We start from the raw sequence: 22,116 nt of genomic DNA, 5'->3' as shown, positions 1-22,116 counted from the left end.
CTGAGATTCTAAATAAACAATAAAACAAAAAGTAAAACAAGATGACAAGGAATATCACCATCCTCCACTCGTCTTAGTTAAGATCGTTATCTGATTTAGAGGACTGAAATTCAACTGACGGAGCAGTACTGGAAACCTCTAACATCGCCAAAACCTCTCTCAGAAGTAAACGCAAGTGTGCCAATCTAAATGCTAAGCCCTCCACAGTCAGAGGACCCAAGTCAGCAGACTCTGACCATGGAGGTTCTCCCTCTGAAGCCTCCGAGGGAACCGTATCCCCAGAGGACTGATCGGACACAATCATTATTTTACACGAATGTCCTTGGGCAGGAGAGCCTGGACTAACCCTTCGCTTGTGCGTAGCAGGAATAGGTAACCTCACTAAGGCCGTAGAGATGGCCATGCGGAACTGCGTAGTAACCTCTGGTGGAAACAAACCCCTTACAGGCGAAGGAGGATCGGAACTCAGGAAAACTGCATATGTAGGAACAGAATCTAGGGAACACACCTCACTGGACGAAGAGTCCTCAGAGGCAGATGGCTCAGTGGTCTCTAACATCTCAACATTGGTTGATGAGAACACTCTATTGCGGCATACGGAACATAATTGAGAGGGCTGGATTACCCGGGCCTCCTCACAATATACACGGGTATCAAATTCTGTATTGGAGGGATCCCCCTCTAAATGATCAGAATCCTCCATAACTCGTCTATATCAAATTATAGAAAGGAAAAACAACTGGCACCTTATACCCCCAGATGGCTGGGGCACCCACCACCTCCTATGACCCAGACAGATAGAGAATATGCTCCTCTCCGCAGACACCCGGTCAGGAATCAGAAGCGGTGAAAAAACGTGTTCATTCCCGGTCACATGGTGCTCATGCAGGACCTGCCCCTGCTAAGGAAAAAGTGCACTAGCTTACTATAAAGAAACTGAGTAGTTCTCAAAATGAAAATAGCCTGTATGTTCTGTATCAGCCTAAGAGCCCAAAGGTTCCTACACATAAGCAGTCGAAGTCACATAAAAAATATGATTAAAAACCCCCACTGTTCAATAATCCCACTCAGGAGATATTAACCCATGATTCCATAAAGATAAAGGAGTCCCACTGTGACCCTGTCTTCTACCGTTAACATGTGTGTAAAATAATGAAACGATCTTACCGGAATCTATGCCATGGAGCAGTGACACAGTCCTTCAAGTCTGACAGATTGTAGCAGTGCTTCAGACATGGACTTGAGTGAAGAAAGCAGGCAGTGAAACTCGTCAACGCTGATTGCCTAAGGAGTTGTTATAATGAGTCTGGATGGGTTCGCAGAAAGATTCTCCCTGCATCTCCAGATTCTAACTACTTAAAACTCCAGTCCCATCTCGAAGGGCAGATACCCTTCCTAAGGAACTACTCCGAAATCTTATGACACTTCTCTGCCAACCTCCTGTGACGAAAGGCAAAGAATGACTGGGGGAGGTATTTAAGCCTTTGGCTGGGATGTCTTTGCCTCCTCCTGGTTGCCAGGTTCTGTATTCCCACAAGTAAGGAATGAAACCATGGACTCTTCTCATATTAAGAAGGAGATGAAATAATTTGGTTGATTGTATTCTATATTAAAAGGCTAATAGTTATTTAATAAAGATAAATGTATAGTGTTAACCTGAGGGATACTGAAATTAAGGATGATGTGAATCAATATTTGGAAAGGGACAGGAAATTGACTAAGGGTAAACAAAGTATTTGGAAAAGGTGATACTCATAAACCAGGTCAGTCTCCACAGGAGTATGTAGCTTGCCTTATGTCTCACAGCCGCAGATTTTAAATTATGATGCATATGAATAAGCCAAAAGTAAATTCAGTTCCGACTAGTAATATGTTTGCTATCTAACATACTGTAGACCAAGATTCAAGGTTTATTTAAGTGAAGTGTGTAACTGAGACTACACTATGTAAAGCTATTAGGAAGATACTTGTCTTATCAGTAGGGCAAAAGTCCATGGTGTATCTAATCCTAACCATGGTAGAGTTGGCCAACAATTCTAACAATAACCCTTGGTAATTGTGTCCCTTAATAAAAGACTAAAACTGTCTACTGCAGTCATGCTTCAATAAACAAGTGGAGTAAATATTAAATCATTTTATTTTCCTAGTAAATAGCATTAACATATTGGATAAGTAAACCTTAAAGGGACATGCCATCTACATTTTTTCTTTTATGATTTAGAAAGAGAATGCAATTTTAAACATCTTTCTAATTTACTTATATTATCTAATTTGTTTTATTCTCTTGATATTCTTTGATGAAAAGCATATCTAGATATGCTCACTTGCTGCTGATTGGTTGCTGCACATAGAAGCATCATGTGATTGGCTCACCATGTGCATTGCTTTTTCTTCAACTAAGGATATTTAAAAAATGAAGCAAAATAAATAATGGAAGTAAATTGTAATGTTGTTTAAATTTCTATTCTCTATCTGAATCATGAAAGAAAGATTTGGGGTTTAGTGGCCCTTTAAGGGAGGTTCTTATTTGTTGACCTGGTGGATATTAAAACAGTTAATAATACATCGGTGGTGCACCACAACAAAACACTGATCTGCTATCATTAAGCTGTCAAATTCAAACTAAACCATAACAGACAAAAAAAAAATTTTTAAATTTTTTATTGTGTGATTTGATAGTTAATCAAAATGTTCTGAACAGAAGTAACAGAGCTTTCTAAAGCACATTTTTAATTAAACAAAAACATTAGATAAATTGTCACACTGTGTGGTATTTGGTATTGTATAAACATTACAGTTACATCCCAATAGCTAACATAGACCTAAGAAAACAATATGTTTTAATAGTGGAAAAACCTTTTATCGCTTATTCTATATGTATCCATAATTCAATCTACATCTTAAAAGTCAACAATTGACTTAAAGGGACATTGAACCCAGTGAGATTGTTGCTTCAGTAGCTCATTCATCATAATTGTTCTGATTGGTTGAACAGAGGAGATAAGGAGAAAAGGCTTACAGTAATAGTAAAAACATTTTTGAAATGCTAGGCTGTATCAGCGCACTAAATAAAATGGACATTAATTCATGAAGTTTATATGCATGTACTTTAAAAGGTATCTTTATTTTGTAGCTTGTTATGCTAAAATACTGCCCTCTGGCCACCTACGCCAACATTTTTTTTCCCATGAGGTCACATTTCCACCTCTTATCCAATAGTTGTGCTAGCCATACGGCACAATGCTGTATCCCTAGCACGGCTATTGGATAAGAAGTTAAAATGTCATCTCATAAAAAAAATATTTTGCAGTGAGAGGCCAGAGGGTGGTATTTTAACATAATGAGCTACAAAATAAAGGTACCTTTTAACATACATTCACATAAAACTTCATGAATTAATGTCCATTTTATTTAGTGTACTGACGCAGCCTAGCATTTCAAAAACGCTAGCATTTACCATCACTTTGTTACAGTATAGAAACACTTATTAAAGAGATATGAAAGACATTTTTTTTTCTTTCATGATACAGATAGAGTAGACAATTTTAAGTAACTTTCGAATTTACTCCTATTATCAAATTTTCTTTGTTCTCTTGGTATGATTTGCTGATGGAGCAGCAATGCACTACTGGTTTCTAACTGAACACATGGATGAGCCAATGACAATCGGTATATATATGCAGCTACCAATCAGCAGCTAGAACCTAGGTTATTTGCTGCTCCTGAGCTTTCCTAGATAAACCTTTCAGAAAAGGATAACAAGAGAAGGAAGCAAATTAAATAATAGAAGTACATTAGAACGTTGTTTAAAATTGTATTCTCTATCTGAATCATGAAAGAAAATGTTTGGGTTTTATGCCCCCTTAATTTATAGACTAAAACTACACTTGTTCTTCAATTTTTAAACAACTAAAATACATCTGCATATTGTTCTCAGGCTAATCTTTACATTGAATACATAATTATATCTAGCATGTATTTATTAGTTAATGGCCCTTTAAAGAAGTGCTTCAGTTTCAACATAGCATATTTACTGATGTTAAAGGGACACTGAACCCAAATTTTTTCTTTCGTGATTCAGACAGAGCATGCAATTTTAAGCAACTTTCTAATTTACTCCTATTATCAAATTTTCTTCATTCTCTTGGTATAGTTATTTGAAAAGCAAGAATGTAAGTTTAGATGCCGGCCCATTTTTGGTGAACAACCTTGGTTGTCCTTGCTGATTGGACAGCACCAATAAACAAGTGCTATCCATGGTTCTGAACCAAACATTTGCTGGCTCCTTAGCTTAAATGCTTTCTTTTTCAAATAAAGATAGCAAGAGAATGAAGAAAAAACAGAATTTATGTTTACCTGATAAATTACTTTCTCCAACGGTGTGTCCGGTCCACGGCGTCATCCTTACTTGTGGGATATTCTCTTCCCCAACAGGAAATGGCAAAGAGCCCAGCAAAGCTGGTCACATGATCCCTCCTAGGCTCCGCCTTCCCCAGTCATTCGACCGACGTAAAGGAGGAATATTTGCATAGGAGAAACCATATGATACCGTGGTGACTGTAGTTAAAGAAAATAAATTATCAGACCTGATTAAAAAACCAGGGCGGGCCGTGGACCGGACACACCGTTGGAGAAAGTAATTTATCAGGTAAACATAAATTCTGTTTTCTCCAACATAGGTGTGTCCGGTCCACGGCGTCATCCTTACTTGTGGGAACCAATACCAAAGCTTTAGGACACGGATGAAGGGAGGGAGCAAATCAGGTCACCTAGATGGAAGGCACCACGGCTTGCAAAACCTTTCTCCCAAAAATAGCCTCAGAAGAAGCAAAAGTATCAAACTTGTAAAATTTAGTAAAAGTGTGCAGTGAAGACCAAGTCGCTGCCTTACATATCTGATCAACAGAAGCCTCGTTCTTGAAGGCCCATGTGGAAGCCACAGCCCTAGTGGAATGAGCTGTGATTCTTTCAGGAGGCTGCCGTCCGGCAGTCTCATAAGCCAATCTGATGATGCTTTTAATCCAAAAAGAGAGAGAGGTAGAAGTTGCTTTTTGACCTCTCCTTTTACCAGAATAAACAACAAACAAGGAAGATGTTTGTCTAAAATCCTTTGTAGCATCTAAATAGAATTTTAGAGCACGAACAACATCCAAATTGTGCAACAAACGTTCCTTCTTTGAAACTGGATTCGGACACAAAGAAGGCACGACTATCTCCTGGTTAATGTTTTTGTTAGAAACAACTTTCGGAAGAAAACCAGGTTTAGTACGTAAAACCACCTTATCTGCATGGAACACCAGATAAGGAGGAGAACACTGCAGAGCAGATAATTCTGAAACTCTTCTAGCAGAAGAAATTGCAACCAAAAACAAAACTTTCCAAGATAATAACTTAATATCAACGGAATGTAAGGGTTCAAACGGAACCCCCTGAAGAACTGAAAGAACTAAATTGAGACTCCAAGGAGGAGTCAAAGGTTTGTAAACAGGCTTGATTCTAACCAGAGCCTGAACAAAGGCTTGAACATCTGGCACAGCTGCCAGCTTTTTGTTAAGTAACACAGACAAGGCAGAAATCTGTCCCTTCAAGGAACTTGCAGATAATCCTTTCTCCAAACCTTCTTGAAGAAAGGATAGAATCTTAGGAATTTTTACCTTGTCCCAAGGGAATCCTTTAGATTCACACCAACAGATATATTTTTTCCATATTTTGTGGTAAATTTTTCTAGTTACAGGCTTTCTGGCCTGAACAAGAGTATCAATGACAGAATCTGAGAACCCCCGCTTTGATAAGATCAAGCGTTCAATCTCCAAGCAGTCAGTTGGAGTGAGACCAGATTCGGATGTTCGAACGGACCTTGAACAAGAAGGTCTCGTCTCAAAGGTAGCTTCCATGGTGGAGCCGATGACATATTCACCAGGTCTGCATACCAAGTCCTGCATGGCCACGCAGGAGCTATCAAGATCACCGATGCCCTCTCCTGATTGATCCTGGCTACCAGCCTGGGGATGAGAGGAAACGGCGGGAATACATAAGCTAGATTGAAGGTCCAAGGTGCTACTAGTGCATCTACTAGAGTCGCCTTGGGATCCCTGGATCTGGACCCGTAGCAAGGAACCTTGAAGTTCTGACGAGAGGCCATCAGATCCATGTCTGGAATGCCCCACAATTGAGTAATTTGGGCAAAGATTTCCGGATGGAGTTCCCACTCCCCCGGATGAAATGTCTGACGACTCAGAAAATCCGCTTCCCAATTTTCCACTCCTGGGATGTGGATTGCAGACAAGTGGCAGGAGTGAGTCTCCGCCCATTGAATGATTTTGGTCACTTCTTCCATCGCCAGGGAACTCCTTGTTCCCCCCTGATGGTTGATGTACGCAACAGTCGTCATGTTGTCTGATTGAAACCGTATGAACTTGGCCTTTGCTAGCTGAGGCCAAGCCTTGAGAGCATTGAATATCGCTCTCAGTTCCAGAATATTTATCGGGAGAAGAGATTCTTCCCGAGACCAAAGACCCTGAGCTTTCAGGGGTCCCCAGACCGCGCCCCAGCCCACCAGACTGGCGTCGGTCGTGACAATGACCCACTCTGGTCTGCGGAAGCTCATCCCCTGTGACAGGTTGTCCAGGGACAGCCACCAACGGAGTGAATCTCTGGTCCTCTGATCTACTTGTATCGTCGGAGACAAGTCTGTATAGTCCCCATTCCACTGACTGAGCATGCACAGTTGTAATGGTCTTAGATGAATTCGCGCAAAAGGAACTATGTCCATTGCCGCTACCATCAAACCTATTACTTCCATGCACTGCGCTATGGAAGGAAGAGGAACAGAATGAAGTATTTGACAAGAGTTTAGAAGTTTTGATTTTCTGGCCTCTGTCAGAAAAATCCTCATTTCTAAGGAGTCTATTATTGTTCCCAAGAAGGGAACCCTTGTTGACGGAGATAGAGAACTTTTTTCTACGTTCACTTTCCACCCGTGAGATCTGAGAAAGGCCAGGACAATGTCCGTGTGAGCCTTTGCTTGAGGAAGGGACGACGCTTGAATCAGAATGTCGTCCAAGTAAGGTACTACTGCAATGCCCCTTGGTCTTAGCACCGCTAGAAGGGACCCTAGTACCTTTGTGAAAATCCTTGGAGCAGTGGCTAATCCGAACGGAAGTGCCCCAAACTGGTAATGCTTGTCCAGGAATGCGAACCTTAGGAACCGATGATGTTCCTTGTGGATAGGAATATGTAGATACGCATCCTTTAAATCCACCGTGGTCATGAATTGACCTTCCTGGATGGAAGGAAGAATTGTTCGAATGGTTTCCATTTTGAACGATGGAACCTTGAGAAACTTGTTTAGGATCTTGAGATCTAAGATTGGTCTGAATGTTCCCTCTTTTTTGGGAACTACGAACAGATTGGAGTAGAACCCCATCCCTTGTTCTCCTAAAGGAACAGGATGAATCACTCCCATTTTTAACAGGTCTTCTACACAATGTAAGAATGCCTGTCTTTTCATGTGGTCTGAAGACAATTGAGACCTGTGGAACCTCCCCCTTGAATTCCAGAAGATAACCTTGGGAGACTATTTCTAGTGCCCAAGGATCCAGAACATCTCTTGCCCAAGCCTGAGCGAAGAGAGAGAGTCTGCCCCCCACCAGATCCGGTCCCGGATCGGGGGCCAACATTTCATGCTGTCTTGGTAGCAGTGGCAGGCTTCTTGGCCTGCTTTCCCTTGTTCCAGCCTTGCATTGGTCTCCAGGCTGGCTTGGCTTGAGAAGTATTACCCTCTTGCTTAGAGGACGTAGCACTTGGGGCTGGTCCGTTTCTACGAAAGGGACGAAAATTAGGTTTATTTTTGGCCTTGAAAGACCTATCCTGAGGAAGGGCGTGGCCCTTACCCCCAGTGATATCAGAGATAATCTCTTTCAAGTCAGGGCCAAACAGCGTTTTCCCCTTGAAAGGAATGTTAAGCAATTTGTTCTTGGAAGACGCATCCGCTGACCAAGATTTCAACCAAAGCGCTCTGCGCGCCACAATAGCAAACCCAGAATTTTTCGCCGCTAACCTAGCCAATTGCAAAGTGGCATCTAGGGTGAAAGAATTAGCCAATTTGAGAGCACGGATTCTGTCCATAATCTCCTCATAAGGAGGAGAATCACTATCGATCGCCTTTTCTAGCTCATCGAACCAGAAACATGCGGCTGTAGTGACAGGGACAATGCATGAAATGGGTTGTAGAAGGTAACCTTGCTGAACAAACATCTTTTTAAGCAAACCTTCTAATTTTTTATCCATAGGATCTTTGAAAGCACAACTATCTTCTATGGGTATAGTGGTGCGTTTGTTTAAAGTAGAAACCGCCCCCTCGACCTTGGGGACTGTCTGCCATAAGTCCTTTCTGGGGTCGACCATGGGAAACAATTTTTTAAATATGCGGGGAGGGACGAAAGGTATACCGGGCCTTTCCCATTCTTTATTTACAATGTCCGCCACCCGCTTGGGTATAGGAAAAGCTTCTGGGGGCCCCGGGACCTCTAGGAACTTGTCCATTTTACATAGTTTCTCTGGGATGACCAAATTCTCACAATCATCCAGAGTGGATAACACCTCCTTAAGCAGAGCGCGGAGATGTTCCAACTTAAATTTAAATGTAATCACATCGGGTTCAGCTTGTTGAGAAATTTTCCCTGAATCTGAAATTTCTCCCTCAGACAAAACCTCCCTGGCCCCCTCAGACTGGTGTAGGGGCATATCAGAACCATTATCCTCAGCGTCCTCATGCTCTTCAGTATCTAAAACAGAGCAGTCGCGCTTACGCTGATAAGTGGGCATTTTGGCTAAAATGTTTTTGATAGAATTATCCATTACAGCCGTTAATTGTTGCATAGTAAGGAGTATTGGCGCGCTAGATGTACTAGGGGCCTCCTGAGTGGGCAAGACTGGTGTAGACGAAGGAGGGAATGATGCAGTACCATGCTTACTCCCCTCACTTGAGGAATCATCTTGGGCATCATTTTCAGTGTCACATAAATCACATCTATTTAAATGAGAAGGAACCTTGGCTTTCCCACATTCAGAACACAGTCTATCTGGTAGTTCAGACATGTTAAACAGGCATAAACTTGATAACAAAGTACAAAAAACGTTTTAAAATAAAACCGTTACTGTCACTTTAAATTTTAAACTGAACACACTTTATTACTGCAATTGCGAAAAAGTATGAAGGAATTGTTCAAAATTCACCAAAATTTCACCACAGTGTCTTAAAGCCTTAAAAGTATTGCACACCAAATTTGGAAGCTTTAACCCTTAAAATAACCGGAGCCGTTTTTATCTTTAACCCCTTTACAGTCCCTGGTATCTGCTTTGCTGAGACCCAACCAAGCCCAAAGGGGAATACGATACCAAATGACGCCTTCAGAAAGTCTTTTTTATGTATCAGAGCTCCTCACACATGCGACTGCATGTCATGCTTCTCAAAAATAAGTGCGCAATACCGGCGCGAAAATGAGGCTCTGCCTATGATTAGGGAAAGCCCCTAGAGAATAAGGTGTCTAAAACAGTGCCTGCCGATATTATTTTACAAAAATACCCATATTAAATGATTCCTCAAGGCTAAATATGTTATATATGAATCGATTTAGCCCAGAAAATGTCTACAGTCTTAACAAGCCCTTGTGAAGCCCTTATTTACTCTGTAATAAAAATGGCTTACCGGATCCCATAGGGAAAATGACAGCTTCCAGCATTACATCGTCTTGTTAGAATGTGTCATACCTCAAGCAGCAAAAGTCTGCTCACTGTTCCCCCAACTGAAGTTAATTCCTCTCAACAGTCCTGTGTGGAACAGCCATCGATTTTAGTAACGGTTGCTAAAATCATTTTCCTCTTACAAACAGAAATCTTCATCTCTTTTCTGTTTCAGAGTAAATAGTACATACCAGCACTATTTTAAAATAACAAACTCTTGATTGAATAATAAAAACTACAGTTAAACACTAAAAAACTCTAAGCCATCTCCGTGGAGATGTTGCCTGTACAACGGCAAAGAGAATGACTGGGGAAGGCGGAGCCTAGGAGGGATCATGTGACCAGCTTTGCTGGGCTCTTTGCCATTTCCTGTTGGGGAAGAGAATATCCCACAAGTAAGGATGACGCCGTGGACCGGACACACCTATGTTGGAGAAATTGATAACAGAAGTAAATTAGAAAGTTGCTTAAAATTGCATGCTCTATCTGAATCATGAAAGAAAAAATTTGGGTTTAGTATCCCTTTAATACAAGGATTGTTTTTAAAAAGTGCATTTTAAATATTACAATGTCTACTTCCCAGATCTTTCAAAATAGTAACAAAATTAGAGAAATTAAATCCCAGTTAATAATATAGTATTAATGCAACGTTACCCAAATAATATATCATTAGAAAATGATGCTGAATATCTGTAAAAAGCTGACTAAACTAAGGAGTGATACAAACTGCCTACACCTGCACATGCCAGATGCACGCTCCCTTGCAAGCCCTAGGGCTAACATCCTGATTGGCTGCTTAATACCCCTTTATAAAAGGATGTGGCTACTGAGGGAATTTTAAGGTGAAATATCTTTCTTTTTTTACATAGAGATGCTCAGGTGATAGTTTCTAGTCAGATGTAGGAAGAAGGCAATGTAATATTTAAAAGGCATTTTTTATACTGAGAGTAACAATGTTCATTAGGGAAATTAAATTCCAGTCAATAACATAGTATTAAATGCTCACAATAGATCCCCTACAACCATGTATAGAACAAAAAATAAATAAATACAATTAACCCTCACCACTTTGACATGTTGTGGAAACCACTGTGAGACATCTGTTGCTGGCTTAGACATTAGCACTGAGGATTATACAGCCTTTGCATACTTGCAGTCTCCCTGTACTTTCACCCTCCGCTTATTAAGCAAATACATTTACCTGGTCTTTTTACAAGTACATAGTTTTTACTGGAAAAAGTAATATTTCCAGAGATAACTGCACAATATTCAAAGCAAAGAGTAGCCATAAAAATGCTTGATGAGGCCAAATGTACTGGACACTGCGATTTGATAAACAGCAAATAAATCAAATGAGGTTTTTCATGGGTTGCTAAGCCTTGCTTTAAATTATAATTGCTCAACAATTCCTAGATACATAATTACCTCAGGTACTGGATTGATCTGAAATGCTGTACTTAGCATGATAAATCAATATTTCTATTTTTGTTTCTGCTGAGAAAGCTTTCATTGCACCATGCCAAGAGTTTGGGAGATTGCTGAAAGCTACAGAAAAGTAGAACACACATTTTAATAAGAAATTATTTCTTTCCAGCTCCATTAAAAAAAAAAAAAAAAAGTTAATATATTTAAGATATATATATATATATATGAAAAGGGTGATTTTGTATTTTATTCTTGTTGGTTTAGTAACACTGCCAGACTGTTGTATTACAGTATTTTACAGCATTATGGATTGCTAAAGGGGCATGAAACTTAATTTTCATGTTTCAGAAAGAGCATATAATTAAAAAAAAAAAAAAAACACTTCCAATTTTACTTATATTATAAAATTTGCTTCATTCACTTAGTATCATTGGTTGAAGAATGCATTCCTATTACTCCCACTACTGAGAGCTAACTGAACACATTGGGTGAGCCAATTACAAGAGGCATATATGTGCAACCATTAATAAACAGCATCCCAGAAGTGCACTGCTGCTCCTGAGCCCATATAGGTATGTTTTTCAACAAAGGATACCAATAGAAGGAAGCAAATTAGATAAAAGAATCTGAATCGTGCAACTCTGATTTTGACTTTACTGTCCATTTAATGCTTCTAAATGACACAATATATTTCTCAACATGATTTTCTGATTTATTTTTAACATAACAGCAGTATGTAAACAGCCTTCCTTGGTTTCTCAGTGCAGAAGAGATCATTGCTTCAGTAGTAGTTTGTAGCCCCTCCTGTATGTTTTGATAATTAAAATACATGTTTCATGTGCTTCATTCCATATGTTTTGAAGAACACTAGAAGAATCAATGCCCATAGTCCAAGGATAAATCCACCAGGGGGGTGCCACTCTTTTGGTTTTGGTTTCTGTAAAAAAAAAAAAAAAAAATATTTAGCATGTTTTGTATATTAACATTATTAATACTGAAGGATCCAATATGTTGTTTAAAGCTGGCTTCCAAAAAGGGTATGGTCTTTCATCCAATGACAGCTGTTAACCATACACTATAGTCTTTATACTCATTATAGTCTCTTCCCGTGAACAGTGAAAACAAATTCTAGAAGCACATCAGATTAGTGGCCCTAGTGTTTCAGGCTAGTGTGAATGGTCCTGATATGCTGCAGTCTTAAAGTGATATAGGGGGAGTGGAAATAGACGTAACTTTGAAATGTGTCAGAAAACAAAAACTACTACTAATTTAAAGTTTAGACTAAGTGCTATTGTATTGTCTTTTTATCATGCATTTGTTGATTATGCAAATCTACTGTATTTACTGTTTCTTTAAGTAGCTATTAGCCTCTCCTCCACCTCAAGGGTAGTGAAGTTAAATTGAATTGGGATGATTGACAAGCAAATCGCACAAGAGCCCAACGTCTACAAATTAAAAAGCAAAATGTCCAGTTTCTATTGCCAAATGTACCTCCTTCTCTTTGTATCCTTTCTTGAAACTTAATTCAGGAGCATGCATGTGACTTGAGAATTACATTGTTACAAACAGCACTATCACAATATGAATATCACTATTTGTAAAGGCTAAGATATATATTGACCAATTACCCCTACATTATACACACCTAGCACTTTTATTTTTAGTTGTGCTGAATAAACATCTTTATCTAGAATGTTGTGGTAATGTGACCCCTTATCCTCCAATTAGCATTTGGTTTACATGTTTCATACCACTATGAAGAAATGTCTCGTTTTAACCAATAAGCAAACAGTTTTGAGTTGATCTTGTTGTGCAATACAAAGCAGTCACCTTGTTGGCCATAATTTTTTTAAATGGTTGTTAAGACTAAAGAAACAACAAACTTTTATCTGTGTAATTATGTTTTGAAGTTGATAGAAACATGGCCTTTATTTGAGTGTCCTACTACCACCTGATGATTGTAAATAAGCTGTGGAGTGCCACGGGCAGTTGCTTGTGACTGTTACTATTCTTAACTTTACACTTTATTATTCTGAATACTACACCATTAGGCACCTTTTCTTTCTTTTCAGAAATTGTTGCAAACACTTCTGCCATACAGTGCTCATGGACTTTCCAGAGCCTACCAAAGTATGCTCACATGGCAAGGGGCTACATTTTAACAAATGATACAGAGGGGAAAAAGTTAATTTGATAATAGAAAATAAAATTGGTATCAGAGGGGCAATTCCCGGAGGCCTACTATTGCTGTGGGCGGGCCATGATGGGGCAGGTGGTCCATGGACGGAGTCAGGGTGGACCATAGGTGGGCCTGAAACATGCCGTGAGAAGGGTGGGAAAACAAGGCTGTTCACAGTTGGGGGGCAGCCATTATGCTGGGCGGCTAGTCACCCCCCTTGGCGACTCCAGTGACAAAATATAATTTAAAAAGTATGGAAGTAGTCTATTAAACCTTATTGCACATGTAAAAGGCACCTGTATACAATAAACGCCAGTATTTCACATATTGACATCACAGGCAACATTTAGTAAACAGCTGGTGGACAAGGTTCACTGTCATGAACCTTGTCTCTCCAGCATTAAACACTGCACAAGCCAAGCATAAATAAAAAAAATGTCTTTAATAGTTATTGTATATAATGACAAACGGGGCTAAACAACTAATCCCACGGCTATGGAAGACATCATCCATCCCTACGATAACAGGGTGGAGGGACTATATTACACAACTGATAACTCTAGAGAAATACCATTATGTTCAGTCTGAGCAAATGGAGTTTTACTTTAATATGAAATTTATCTGGGAAGACTATTTGGCATCACAATAAGTAAATGTTATGAAAACTCGATAATAGCTAACAACGGTTATAGACCCATTAAGATCAACATGTACTTGAAATTTCATGTAATGCTTTTGATTGTATTTTCCACTGTTTGTTCTATTGCATTTCAACAATAAAGGAAATTAAAATAAAATAAAAATAAATGAATGTCTTTAATAGCCCTTTAGCATTTGAACTCTAACCTGAGAGCCAAAACTCACCAGTTGTAGAAAAGAAATAAAACTGCTTTTGAGAGTAACAGAAGCTTCACAATTTGACAAGCAGGGACCACGGAGCACATGTGGGTTTCTAAATAATTTTAACTTCTTTAAGCAATGACACATTATATGGCCCTGATAAATATGGGTATTAAAATGTTTGTACCACTTCCACCAGGCAGGTTCAAGGGCAGAAATGCATTAATGGTGCTTATAGCTTGTTCAAGTTATGATTTATTTTGCCTAAAAACGTAAAACATTCAGGTTTGTGACCATATAGCCCATTTATTTTAAGTATGACAGAATGGCATTGGAACCCAAAAAAAATGTCTGTATTATATTTTTCAAATAAATTTAACCAATTATAATTTTATACCAATTTATGTCCACATTTTATCTTTCTGTAGTGGAAAAGAACATTAAATTAATGAACCTTGACAGTATAATGAAATTCATAAGATACTTGATATGTATGAAAGATTTACATAAATAATATTAACTGAATGCGCAGAAATTACCTGTTGTTTGACGTGCCATAACTTAACATGAAAGACAGACTAATGAATTTCAGTTATGGAAGATTCCAGCGCGAATAAATATGACTATTATAACAAATAATATTCTGAATTGGTACATAAAGACTTATAAAAGGATCATATTTCAGATGTAAATAAATGGTGTAAAAAAAGAATCTTTATTAAAATGGAGATATTAAATGATGCTACAATAATGTGGTTTGTAACACTTTTACAAAAATAAAAAGCCTATTTTGTGGGGGAGGGGAAGTGATTTTTCTTAAACACATTATATTAAAGGGATACTAAACCCACATTTTTTATTTCATGGTTCAGACAGAGCATGCAATTTTAAGCAACTTTCTAATTTACTCCTATTATGAATTTTTTATCGTTCTCTAGCTATCTTTATTTAAAAAGCAGGAATGTATAAAATTTAGCAGCCAGCCCATTTTAGGTTCAGCACCCTGGATAGAGCTTCATTATTGGTGGATACATTAAGCAATTCTAAGCTTTACATTCCTGCCTTTTAAATAAAGATAGCAAGAGAATGAAGACAAATTGATAATAGGAGTAAATTAGAAAGTTGTGTAAAATTGCATGCTCTATCTGAATCATTAAAGAAAAAAAACATAATTTATGTAAGAACTTACCTGATAAATTCATTTCTTTCATATTAGCAAGAGTCCATGAGCTAGTGACGTATGGGATATACATTCCTACCAGGAGGGGCAAAGTTTCCCAAACCTCAAAATGCCTATAAATACACCCCTCACCACACCCACAATTCAGTTTAACGAATAGCCAAGAAGTGGGGTGATAAGAAAGGAGCGAAAGCATCAAAAAATAAGGAATTGGAATAATTGTGCTTTATACAAAAAAATCATAACCACCACAAAAAGGGTGGGCCTCATGGACTCTTGCTAATATGAAAGAAATGAATTTATCAGGTAAGTTCTTACATAAATTATGTTTTCTTTCATGTAATTAGCAAGAGTCCATGAGCTAGTGACGTATGGGATAGCAGATACCCAAGATGTGGAACTTCCACGCAAGAGTCACTAGAGAGGGAGGAACAAAATAAAGACAGCCAATTCCGCTGAAAAAATAATCCACAACCCAAATCAAAAGTTTTAATCGTAATAATGAAAAAAACTGAAATTATAAGCAGAAGAATCAAACTGAAACAGCTGCCTGAAGTACTTTTCTACCAAAAACTGCTTCAGAAGAAGAGAAAACATCAAAATGGTAGAATTTTGTAAAAGTAAGCAAAGAAGACCAAGTTGCTGCTTTGCAAATCTGATCAACAGAAGCTTCATTCCTAAAAGCCCAGGAAGTAGAAACTGACCTAGTAGAATGAGCCGTAATTCTTTGAGGCGGGGACTTACCCGACTCCACATAAGCATGATGAATCAAAGACTTTAACCAAGACGCCAAAGAAATGGCAGAAGCTTTATGACCTTTCCTGGAACCAGAATAGACTAGAAGTCTTTCTAAAATCTTTAGTAGCTTCAACATAATATTTCAAAGCTCTTACTACATCCAAAGAATGTAAAGATCCCTCCAGAGAATTCTTAGGATTAGGACACAATGAAGGAACAACAATTTCTCTACTAATGTTGTTAGAATTCACAACCTTAGGCAAAAATTGAAATGAAGTCCGCAACACCGCCTTATCCTGATGAAAAATCAGAAAAGGAGACTCACAAGAAAGAGCAGATAATTCAGAAACTCTTCTAGCAGAAGAGATGGCCAAAAGGAACAATACTTTCCAAGAAAGTAATTTAATATCCAGAGAATGCATAGGTTCAAACGGAGGAGCCTGTAAAGCCCTCAGAACCAAATTAAGACTCCAAGGAGGAGAAATTGACTTAATGACAGGCTTGATACGAACCAAAGCCTGTACAAAACAATGAATATCAGGAAGATTAGCAATCTTTCTGTGAAAAAGAACAGAAAGAGCAGAGATTTGTCCTTTCAAAGAACTTGCAGACAAACCTTTATCCAAACCATCCTGAAGAAACTGTAAAATTCTAGGAATTCTAAAAGAATGCCAGGAGAATTTATGAGAAGAACACCAAGAAATATAAGTCTTCCAGACTCGATAATAAATCTTCCTAGACACAGATTTACGAGCCTGTAACATAGTATTAATAACTGAGTCAGAGAAACCTCTATGACTAAGAATCAAGCGTTCAATTTCCATACCTTCAAATTTAATGATTTGAGATCCTGATGGAAAAATGGGCCTTGAGATAGGTCTGGTCTTAACGGAAGAGTCCAAGGTTGGCAACTGGCCATCCGAATGAGATCCGCATACCAAAACCTGTGAGGCCATGATGGAGCCACCAGCAGTACAAACGAACGTTCCATTAGAATTTTGGAAATCACTTTTGGAAGAAGAACTAGAGGCGGAAAGATATAGGCAGGATGATAATTCCAAGGAAGTGACAACCCGTCCACTGCTTCCGCCTGAGGATCCCTGGATCTGGACAGATACCTGGGAAGTTTCTTGTTTAGATGAGAGGCCATCAGATCTATTTCTGGAAGTCCCCAGATTTGAACAATCTGAAAAAATACCTCTGGATGAAGAGACCATTCGCCCGGATGTAACGTCTGGCGACTGAGATAATCCATTTCCCAATTGTCTACACCTGGGATATGAACCGCAGAAATTAGACAGGAGCTGGATTCCGCCCATACAAGTATCCGGGATACTTCTTTCATAGCTTGAGGACTGTGAGTCCCACCTTGATGATTGACATACGCCACGGTTGTCACATTGTCTGTCTGAAAACAAATAAACGATTCTCTCTTCAGAAGAGGCCAGAACTGAAGAGCTCTGAAAATCGCACGGAGTTCCAAAATGTTGATTGGTAATCTCGCCTCCTGAGATTCCCAAACCCCCTGTGCTGTCAGAGATCCCCATACAGCTCCCCAAACTGAAAGACTCGCATCTGTTGAGATTACAGTCTAGGTTGGACGAACAAAAGAGGCCCCGTGAATTAGACGATGGTGATTCAACCACCAAGTCAGAGAAGAACGAACATTGGGATTTAAGGATATTGTTTGTGATATCTTTGTATAATCCCTGCACCACTGGTTCAGCATACAAAGCTGAAGAGGTCTCATGTGAAAACGAGCAAAGGGGATCGCGTCCGATGCAGCAGTCATGAGACCTAGAATTTCCATGCACAAAGCTACCGAAGGGAACGATTGAGACTGAAGGTTTCGACAAGCTGAAAACAACTTCAGACGTCTCTTTTCTGTTAGAGACAAAGTCATGGACACTGAATCTATTTGAAAGCCAAAAAAGGTTACCTTTGTCTGAGGAATCAAAGAACTCTTTGGTAAATTGATCCTCCAACCATGTCTTTGAAGAAACAACACAAGTTGATTCGTATGAGATTCTGCAGAATGTAAAGACTGAGCAAGTACCAAGATATTGTCCAAATAAGGAAATACCGCAATACCCTGTTCTCTGATTACAGAGAGAAGGGCACCGAGAACCTTTGAAAAGATCCTTGGAGCTGTTGCTAGGCCAAACGGAAGGGCAACAAACTGGTAATGCTTGTCTAGAAAAGAGAATCTCAGAAACTGAAAGTGATCTGGATGAATTGGAATATGAAGATATGCATCCTGTAAATCTATTGTGGACATATAATGCCCTTGCTGAACAAAAGGCAGAATAGTCCTTATAGTCACCATTTTGAATGTTGGTATCTTTACATAACGATTCAATATTTTTAGATCCAGAACTGGTCTGAAGGAATTCTCCTTCTTTGGAACAATGAATAGATTTGAGTAAAAACCTAGACCCCGTTCCAGAACTGGAACTGGCACAATTACCACAGCCAACTCTAGATCTGAAACACATTTCAGAAATGCCTGAGCCTTCACTGGGTTTACTGGAATGCGAGAGAGAAAAAATCTTCTCACAGGTGGTCTTACCTTGAAACCTATTCTGTACCCTTGAGAAACAATGTTCTGAATCCAAAGACTGTGAATCGAATTGATCCAAATATCTTTGAAAAATCGTAACCTGCCCCCTACCAGCTGTGCTGGAATGAGGGCCGCACCTTCATGCGGATTTGGGAGCTGGTTTTGACTTTCTAAAAGGCTTGGATTTATTCCAGACTGGAGAAGGTTTCCAAACGGAAACCGTTCCTTTAGGGGAAGGGTCAGGCTTCTGTTCCTTATTGTGACGAAAGGAACGAAAACGATTAGCAGCCCTGTATTTACCTTTAGATTTTTTGTCCTGAAGCAAAAAGGTTCCTTTCCCCCCAGTAACAGTTGAAATGATAGAATCCAACTGTGAACCAAATAATTTATTACCTTGGAAAGAAAGAGAAAGCAAAGTTGACTTAGAGGTCATATCTGCATTCCAAGATTTAAGCCATAAAGCTCTTCTAGCTAAAATAGCTAAAGACATATACCTGACATCAATTCTAATGATATCAAAAATGGCATCACAAATAAAGTTATTAGCATGTTGAAGAAGTTTAACAATGCTATAAGCATTATCATCTGACACTTGTTGCGCTAAAGCCTCCAACCAAAAAGTGGAAGCTGCAGCAACATCAGCCAAAGAAATAGCAGGTCTAAGAAGATTACCTGAACATAAATAAGCTCTCCTTAGAAAGGATTCAAGCTTCCTATCTAAAGGATCCTTAAAGGAAGTACTATCCGCCATAGGAATAGTAGTACGTTTAGCAAGAGTAGAGATAGCCCCATCAACTTTAGGAATTTTGTCCCAAAACTCTAATCTATCAGATGGCACAGGGTACAATTTCTTAAACCTTTGAGAAGGAGTAAATGAAATACCCAGACTATTCCATTCCCTAGAAATTACTTCTGAAATAGCATCAGGAACTGGAAAAACTTCTGGAATAACTACATGAAGTTTGAAAACCGAATTTAAACGCTTAGTATATACACATATTAACACAAATATACACAGTATCCCACAAAAGTGAGTACACCCCTCACATTTTTGTACATATTTTATTATATCTTTTCAAGTGACAACACTGAAGTTGACAGAGAATAAATTCCTTGTTCCATTTATGAAATTATTGAAATAAGCAATAAACCTCTCCTCATTATTATATTTCTAATTTGTATCTGATATACAGCTTCCTTGACTGATATCAGAGTTCTATAACAAATGAGACATTATTAACTATGGGCTTAATGATACCACGGATATATGTTTTTTTTTAGATCTTTATACAAGCTAATTGCCTTTCATGAAAACACAGAGGAACTGAAGGTAAAATTATACCGAGCATTAAAAGGGACATGAAACCAAAAATAATTATTTCATGATTCAGACAGAGAATACAGTTTTAAACAACATTCCAATGTACTGCTATTAATTTGCTTCATTCTTCAGATATCCTTTGTTGAAGAAATAGCAATGCACATGGGTGAGCCAATCACATGAGGCATCTATGTGCAGCCACCAATCAGCAGCGACTGAGCCTATTTAGATATGTTTTTCAACAAAGGATATAAATAGAATTAAGTAAATTAGATAATAGAAGTAAATTGGAAAGCTGTTTAAAATTGCATGTGCTTTATAAATAGAGAAAGAAAAAAATATGGCTTCGTGTCCCTTTAATTAATAGAATTTCTAAAAGTTTGTCCTTTTCAGTTTTAGTAGAGGCCATGACATTAGCTAATTTTGTTGCCTGCAGAAAAACCTGTAATGTTTTTGTTGAGTTTGTTTTCTTAAGTTTTACCTTTGAATCTACCTACTTGATTCATTGATCCAGCAGTGATTTACTTTACGTTTAGAAGTACAAGAAGATAAAGGGGCATGAAACCCAATTTATATCTTTTATGATTCAGAACACGTCTGGTAAGCCAATGACAAGAGGCATATATGTGCAGCTACCAATCAGCAGCTAGCTCCCAGTACTGCATTGCTGCTGCTGAGCCTGATTTTCAACAAAGGATACCAAGAGAACTAAATACATTTGCTAATGGAAGTAAAATGGAAAGTTGATTTAAATTGTATGCTCTATCTGAATAATGAGAGAGAAAAAATTGACTTTACCGTCCCTTTAATAAGTTCAAATTAACCCAATGCAAAACATAATGTGGTCGATCCAATCCTTTACAAAAGTTTATTAAAATCTATAAGGATTTTTGTAGATAAATGATTTGATACTTTTCTAACAGGATTGTGATTGACCCGGTGTTAGTCACTAAGTAAATTAATTTATTTTCAAGAAAAAATATTACACGCCGCCAAACAAAGGTTTGTAGGTGCAACCAACAGCAAATATGGGGTTCATAGCTGCAGGTATAGAGAGAAGAGCTGCTAGAGTATGGTGATGAGGAACTTTTAGTAGGTATATTGTAAGCTCTATTAAAGGGACAGTCTACACCTTGGTCATCTTAAAGCATTTACTTTAGATTAAGCTACACATAGCCTCCTGCACCTTTTCTATATCATGCAGCAGGAATGGTAAAAAAAAAGTTATTTTTAAAATGAATATTGTTTCTGGCCACTTTGAGATGGCTGCCAGCTCCACCCACTGATGACATCACAATCGGGGCTGCATATGGCATCCACTCACAAAAGGCTCACTAGTTGGATTCAAAAGACTGTCAATGCTATTCAGCATTCTGGGCTGCATAGATGCAGCCCAGATCGTGATGTCATCAGTGGGTGGAGTTTGCAGCCATTTCAAACTGTCTAGAAACACTATTTATTTTAAAATAACTTTTTACTGTTCCTGCTGCATGATATAGAAAGGGATACAGGAGGCTATTCATAGCTTTATCTAAGGTAAGATTTTAAGATAACTAGGGTGTAGACTGTCCCTTTAAATAATATTGTATCCATGGAGCTCTTAAATGTATGAAATGTGGGAGACAGTAAATCCTACAGAGTAGACATAGCACATGAAATGTACTGGAAAAGAAAATTTATGCTTACCCAATAAATTTCTTTCTTTCCGGATATGGTGAGTCCACGACTTCATCAACTACTAGTGGGAATATCACTCCTGGCCAGCAGGAGGAGGCAAAGAGCACCACAGCAAGCAAAGCTGTTAAGTATCACTATCACTCCCCTTCCCACAATCCCCAGTCATTCGACCCAAGGGAAATGGAAAAAGGAAAAACACAAAGGTGTAGAGGTGCCTAAGGTTTAGTAAACAACAACTGTCTTAAATTTAAGGGTGGGGTCATGGACTCACCATATCCGGAAATAATATATTTATCAGGTAAGCATACATTTTATTTTATTTCCACGACGTCATCAATTACTAGTGGGAACCAATACCCAAGCTAGAGGATACAGATGACTAGTGAGGGAAAAGGACAGGCGGACCTAAACAGAAGGCGCCACCGCTTAAAGAACCTTTCTCCTAAAAGAAA

The 22,116-nt window shown here is 38.6% G+C and overlaps 1 protein-coding gene across 1 annotated transcript in view; it reads right to left on the bottom strand.

The window, feature by feature from the left end:
- Nucleotides 1-11,814: 11,814 nt before the first annotated feature.
- Nucleotides 11,815-22,116, bottom strand: part of PIGK (phosphatidylinositol glycan anchor biosynthesis class K) — a 539,029-nt gene continuing 528,727 nt past the window's right edge. The window contains exon 11 of the mRNA XM_053693337.1: nucleotides 11,815-12,106. Within this exon, the coding sequence (XP_053549312.1) occupies nucleotides 11,990-12,106 (117 nt within the window). The 3' untranslated portion in view covers nucleotides 11,815-11,989. The remainder of the gene's footprint in view (nucleotides 12,107-22,116) is intronic.

This window comes from Bombina bombina, chromosome 10 (assembly GCF_027579735.1).
Source record: "Bombina bombina isolate aBomBom1 chromosome 10, aBomBom1.pri, whole genome shotgun sequence".
NCBI classification, from domain to species: domain Eukaryota; kingdom Metazoa; phylum Chordata; class Amphibia; order Anura; family Bombinatoridae; genus Bombina; species Bombina bombina.
Note: the sequence above shows the minus strand (reverse complement) of the source record. Positions and strands in the feature narration are given on the sequence as shown.